Here is a 6,763-nt window from a genome sequence, read left to right as displayed (position 1 = left end):
GGGAAGAGCGAAGACTGTAAGAAAGAGCAGAGGCGCAAGCCACCCTCGGGCAAGAGAGGCAGGAGTCTGACGGCCCCTTTCGCAAGGCAGCTCCTAGGCCTGGTTAGGGGCGAAGGCGGCGAGCCGCGGAGGCCACAACACGACCGCCGTCCTCATTGGTCGACGCGCCTGGCCTGGGTGGGGCTCCGGAAAAATTGGAGGGGAGAAAAATCCCCTCTAAATAGCTGCGGCTGCGGCCGCGAAAAACTAGACTCCGCTCGGCCGGCATCGAGTGCGCGTCGGTTCGGTGTAATAGTTTCGTGAGAAGTTTTTTTTATTTTAAACGCGGAGTGCAACGAGCTAAGACGAGTTTCTTCGACGGCTTCGGTACCGGTGTCCCTGAAGCGAAAGTAGACTTTGTTTACAATCGATGGTGTTTCGGGGACCATAACAGTGCAGTTGGAAGGTACACAGTGATATCGAATCTGAACTGAGTGCGCAGAGGATATAAAGCTGACTTTGTGTTATCGAGGATTAACCCAGTCGGACTGTTGCTTCGCGAGTATACAGAAATTCAACGGTGAAGAAACATGCATCTACCGGCGGGACCGTTAGGAATGGATAGCTTCAACGCCATCCACGAGACCCTACAAGCCTGTCACGGCGACCTCGTGAAGACCGGAAGTCCCGCCATCCTGTGCAGCGCGTTACCATCGCATTGGCGGTCGAACAAATCGCTACCAGTGGCCTTCAAGGTCGTCGCACTCGACGAGGTCAGCGACGGAACCCTGGTCACCATTCGAGCAGGAAACGACGAGAACTGCTGCGGAGAGCTAAGGAACTGCACCGCTGTCATGAAGAATCAGGTCGCCAAATTCAACGACCTCAGATTTGTCGGTCGCAGCGGGAGAGGTTAGTGTCGATCGCACCGATCGATGGATCGTTTCCATCTACGAGGGAAGACCTTGACGGTAATTAACCGAGGGATTTTTGCTTGATTACAGGAAAATCGTTCTCTTTGACTATACAAATCAGCACGGTGCCATTTCAAGTCGCTACCTACACAAAGGCTATCAAGGTCACCGTGGATGGACCGAGGGAACCAAGGTCCAAGTCGAGTAAGTATATCTTACCTAGTTATCGGTACGAGAATTTCAAAATTAAGATCTCGAAGACTTCGTTCACTTTTCCTTTCCAACTTCAACATACCGATTTTTAATATAATTCAGTCGAAATACAATTATTTCTTTATTGCTTTAACTAACGATGGGTATTTACGTAGAGGATGAACAAACTATAAACATTTTTCGACAATTGTTATATTTTCTCAAGTACAAATTCCAACGTTTATAGAAATGGGACGGGTATAGTTCTTGAAATTTCTTCTCGCTTATCGAACTTGAAAAATGTACAATGGTGTTTTCTGTAAGCGACATACTTATACGACGAACTTATGCTAAAAAATAAATCTGAAAACATTCACAAACCGAAGAAGGGCAAGCGTGAGTGTCACAGGATCCGTAAACGGTCGTCGGTGCCTACAGGCGTTTAATAATCCGGTGAACCTCAAACCGCGAGCCGCGGCAGTCGCAAGCCTCCGAGTAGTTTGCACGTGTATATACAAGGGTGGCTCTGTGCGCGCGCACACGTACACGGGGTAGACGTTTGAATGCGCGGCGTGGATCAACGAAAGCTTGGCGTCATTACAAGTCACCGCGATGACGGACGCATTCCGAACCGTCGGTTGACGGAAAGTTCGATAGCAGAACGCCAAGACGATGTCGGGAGATTTTTGACTCGCTGTTTAATTCTTTCTCTACAGTTCCGAGAATAAACTTCCGACTAAAATTTGAACCATAGTACCCATTGTACTTTGGTAACTACATTTTCAACAAAGTTTTGTTTAAAATAATGATATATTCCTAAGTTTTTTCAATTTTCTAGTAATTTAGGATCGTATTTGCAACGCTTGAATGTTCATTTAAAATGTTTATTTTTAAATGCTAAAATGCTAGAAACGATGTTATCCGTTTTATGTCGTTAAACTAAATAATGGAGTAGTTAGGTAGACGCAAATCATTCAATCCGTGATATAAAGTTGTCGGTCGTAATTCTGGTGTAAAATATTGTGGGTCGAAGATGACCCAACGCCGCCGATGGCGGATTAACGTCCTTGCTTATTTTCTTGGATGCGATCTATGATTGGCCAGGAGAACGGTAACGTTGGCGTCGGTGTGTTTATTGGGCGGCGCTCGGTCGGCCAAAAGAGCCAAACGAAGCCGCGGGTGGTACAGGAGCACCCACACATACGCCGGCCATCAACGTCGTCTGCAAAGAAGCCGCGTTTATGCGTTTGTTTATCACGCCGCATATGGCGGTAGCATGTGGCTCGCAACGAAAATCGTATGGAACGAGCGTTGTTGTAAACAAAGATCGCTAGCTCGCCTACGGAGAGCATCGTTAATCCGCGTTTTATGGGATCCCGGCTGGCCGACAGTCGTCTTTTTATCTCCGCCATCCGCTACTCTTTGTCAGTTCGTTAGACGTGTTCGTGGCTGTCTGGATCCACCGTTCACTCCGACGGTTTAATTCGTTTTTATTGACCCGATGAGGGTTGACTGGATCGGAACGTTGCACATCGTATGGTATCGAGGGAAAAGTTCGCCAAGGTTCCGGGGGAAACCTTGAGATCTTGCGGGATTTATTAATAGAGTTACTAGGTATCGACGCTCGACTTCGATTTTCGCGGTTATTTTCGACGCGAGACCTTCGAATCGCTCTAACCAAACGCTTCTTGTCTGTTTGCAGACTATCAGTACGGGCCCGGATTCCCTGGACTAGGATTGCTCAACCCGTGGATGGACGTTGCATATCTAGGACACGCGTGGCATTTGTCTCATCCGGCGTTCAAAGGTAAGATTCCATTTCTTCGTAGTATATAACAAAAAAGTCTCGTTCTCTCTCTATCTTCTAACAGTTTGAATCTAGCGCACAATGGTCTGTACGGTTGCAGAGTACAATACGACACATCTTCTAGCAGAAATATAAAACCTACATAGATTTAGAATCTCCGAGTGTACCATCGATATTACTATGCCAAGATGTGTACGTCAAATTATAGTCACCGAGTATATTTCGGCATTAGTTTTAAACCGTTGAACTTCTTATACAACCTCGCGTTACTTTTCGTAAATATAGGGATCGACTTCCGGAGGTAAATAAACAGTGCCGATGACAGCAAACAGTTGCTCGATATCGAGTATCGAAGTATTGATCGGCCGTCTGAGAAATTTATGAATAGCTATTAATACATCGTCTCTCGATATCGAAAAGTTTAATTTCAGTAATTGTGACAATATCATGGAACTATCGCTAAACTAAGAACGGATTCCTAAAATATACCGAATGGTTTCTTGATTAATATTTTTTAGCGTTGAAGATTTTGCCTCGAAGAATTAACAAATTGCATGTCTTTGACATTTTGTAATTTGTAAAAGAGCTTCTACCACCTTTTCTCGAATTTGAGAAACTGAATTGTTGGCTTGTGTCTACTTTCATTCCGTAATGAAAATTGGAATTTACACTGTCATTATACTTCTACGAATACGTCATCGATATCCGACTAAACCGAGTCAAATATAATTTCGTTTGAATTATTTTCACGTATACGTCATTCATTTGCGAGCAATTATTTATAAACAAAATTTCAATTTTGTATTCTTAAAAGCGGTCTGAAGAAAGTCACGTTTAGACTTGCTTTCGTCGAGAAAATCGCGCCGATTCGTTGATAATATTCTAGAAAAGATACAATGATAATAGATTTTATTTTCAACATTTTGTTGTTTGTCCTGCTCTTCTTCTGATCGTTTATCAATATCGAGTCACAGAATTTGTGACTTGAAACGGATATTCCTTTCAATATTGCCATAAATACATCGAAGTCATTCAGTCATATCAGATCAAGCATAAAACGCCGTAATATAGCTCTTTGTACCAAAGAGTATCCGTATTAATTATTAAAAATCGTAAATGATTACGAGACCATCACTTCTTGTTTGTTTCGTGTAACGTAGAGATTTCTATAAATGTGAGGTTCCTATAAATCGACTCGATCACCTTGCGATGAGATAACCAATTCTTATACCGATCAGTACGCAGCCGGACAACTTGATTCTTGCCTCTGTAGCAAGCAATCACTAGCTCCGACTTGCTTTACTCCCCGCAGGTGTTTTGATTGTTGCCAAAACTGCCGACGTCTTCTTAAAGAATTATTTCAACCCTCTGAACGAATCTTTCAATTTTTCATCGAAGTCTCCTACGAAACTCTGGAAACCTCTGCTCCGATCCGTCGTTCTCCAAGATGAGGTAATCGGAACTACTAGTAAGCCAAGAGTGCTCCTAATCTCCCCCAGCGGGCCTTCGTCCTCGTCCCAGCTCGTAATCAATCAAAAGCCTAACAATGCACGCGCCGAGCTAGGAATATCATCCCGGTGCACCCATCAGTCGAAGTTCCAGCAATAGAAAAAAAGCCTCGAAAGAGGACACACGCGTTCACGACGAGGAGAGTCCGCGTTATCGATTTCGCCGTAGTCCGCGACGCCTGGCGATGATTCATACCCCGTAGCTGGACCGAGGGGTTAAGCTCCCTTTTCCCACAACGGACCCCTTCGACCCCCCAATTCTAGCCACTCCGTCGACTACGCAACAACAATACGACTTGGCTCCCTTCGCCTACGAGCCCTCTCTGTCCCTTTTCCTCTATTTCGCTCTCTCCGTGAGCAGTCACCACGGCTTCTCTGAAACCCACGTCTCTAATCAACGGGTTCTCTCTTCTCTGTTTAGGTACGAACCCGATGCCGCCGACGGATCTTTTCTCGCCGACGTTCCCGCCGATGGGAATTTTACCCTCTTACCCGTTCGCGAACGTCAAGTATCCGATGGAGTACGCCACGCTACCGCCAGAGACGACAACCACCGTCACCACGGCAGCAGCCATTCCGAACAGCCCGTCCAGAACGCCGCCGAGGAGTCCCAGCGATTCCGGGAGCGAATCGGCGCCAGAGGAGGTTCGCAGCGCGTTCGTGCCAATCAGATTAAACACCCTACCACCGGCGTCATCGGTCATCTCCGCGACCGCCTCGTCCCCCGCCTCAACACCGGAGAAGACCGTCCCAAAGAAACCCACCGAGAACGCCAGGAGCAAGTTGAAGACCGCCACGACCATGATTTCTCCGCAGCCCACGAAAAAGTTCTGGAGGCCTTACTAGGGTGCGAGGAACGAGTTGCAGACTCGGTGAAATCTGGACATACAATTCCCGCTGGAAGGCTAGTGATTATTTAGACGTTGTCGGGTGGATACATGTCCCTTCCGTTCACGGACGACCGACGTTAAGGGGTGTGACTAGTTCGACTCTAACACTGGACGATATTTCAGACTCGGTCGGAGAATCGTATCGGATGTGACTCCGTGTCTCGGGTATCGGGTGTGATTTCATGTTTCGAGTACACGCGTTTATTTACTTTCTTATCGGGCTACGGGATCTTTTCAAATTTACGCGATTGATTCTGTCGAGGAAACGGTAAAATCTTGTTGCCACGATTTACGTGACGGCTCTCGTTCTGGTGATTTCAAACGAATCGGACGTATTCTTACTCCGAGTAGATCTTGCTGTAATTTGAATTAGTAGAAGTAAGGAAGCTTGACAACTGAAAGAATCAGAGCAAGACAACGTTCAATTGCTTCGAATAGATTCTGCGTACATATATCGGGATAATGTTAATTTAGACGGTACAGGAGCATCGAGTGGTTCTCGAGATATCTTCCTCAACGGCGTGAACAACGTCGTCTCGGGGATAAACGAATCCAAAGTTGGGGATGCGGTATTAGATACACGGCAAGTTGAAATAGATTCTGCAGCATAAATCTTTTTAAGATTTTTTTAACTAGAATTTAGTCAGATCCCTTAATCGTTGCTCTCGCCTGAGCGACTTTCTTTTCGTTAGACGGTTTGCATTTGTTGTTGTTTTCTCATCATCACGATGACGTCGGAGACGCCACCTTCGGTTTTACGAAGGTGTCACTAAGAGGACTGTAGTCACGTTTACGGAGATCGTACGTGGACTCGGGCGGTGGATCAGGAAACGGTTCGTCGATCGGAGGCTGGTCACTTTCGGTCACTAGATCGCGTGTAATATTCTCGAGAAACGATTATTGTACATAGGACACTTTGTATATACGTGTAGATAGTTCGTGGACAATAATATAGAGAGACAGAGATATTATATGTACATTCGTGAGTGTAGGAACGAGTGTGTTGCGTATGCGTGTGGGTGTGCGAGCGAGAGAGACCAAAAGACAGAGATATTGATATTATTTATAAGCCAGAGATCTAATTTAATGTAAACAGATGGTATTATATAGAAACGCAGCGAAAACAAAATAAAAACGAAATCGATGCGAAAATTTAAATCCTAATTGGTTTCAATCTTTCACCCTAATTTCGAATCCTACAGCCAATACCCGTTTATTCCTAAAAGTAACATCCTTCAATTAAAATCAGATGTCATCTTAACGCTTGAGCAGTACAAACGTATGCTTTTACGCCATACCATAGCCAGCTTGTTCGTAAGCATGCATGTACAATTTTAATTTTCTACTAAAGTAATGCAATCGTTAATTTATGATAAGAATTGAATGTATCGTTTGACTATTTAGCCATTTATTTATTACACATTAAGAGGTCTTGATTTAGTGTAGAAGCAATTTGGTTTCAATTGAAATTTC

At 44.9% G+C, this 6,763-nt stretch overlaps 1 protein-coding gene across 1 annotated transcript; it reads left to right on the top strand.

Annotated features, from left to right (window-relative positions):
• Positions 1 to 361: 361 nt before the first annotated feature.
• LOC128893276 (segmentation protein Runt-like) lies at positions 362 to 6,448 on the top strand. The gene is made up of 4 exons (XM_054154129.1): positions 362 to 891; positions 984 to 1,097; positions 2,788 to 2,892; positions 4,822 to 6,448. Exons 1-4 carry the CDS (start codon positions 570 to 572, stop codon positions 5,244 to 5,246), a joined length of 966 nt encoding a protein of 321 aa, XP_054010104.1. The 5' UTR covers positions 362 to 569; the 3' UTR covers positions 5,247 to 6,448.
• The last annotated feature ends 315 nt before the right edge of the window (positions 6,449 to 6,763 follow it).

The sequence above is a fragment of the Hylaeus anthracinus genome, unplaced genomic scaffold (genome assembly GCF_026225885.1).
Source record: "Hylaeus anthracinus isolate JK02 unplaced genomic scaffold, UHH_iyHylAnth1.0_haploid 27314, whole genome shotgun sequence".
Classification (NCBI taxonomy): Eukaryota; Metazoa; Arthropoda; class Insecta; order Hymenoptera; family Colletidae; genus Hylaeus; species Hylaeus anthracinus.
Note: the sequence above shows the minus strand (reverse complement) of the source record. Positions and strands in the feature narration are given on the sequence as shown.

Coding starts and splice junctions, on each gene's coding strand:
- LOC128893276 (XM_054154129.1), top strand. CDS start 570: ATGCATCTACCGGCGGGACCGTTAGGAATGGATAGCTTCAACGCCATC. Junction 892..983: donor TGTCGGTCGCAGCGGGAGAG/GTTAGTGTCGAT, acceptor GCTTGATTACAG/GAAAATCGTTCTCTTTGACT. Junction 1,098..2,787: donor GGAACCAAGGTCCAAGTCGA/GTAAGTATATCT, acceptor GTCTGTTTGCAG/ACTATCAGTACGGGCCCGGA.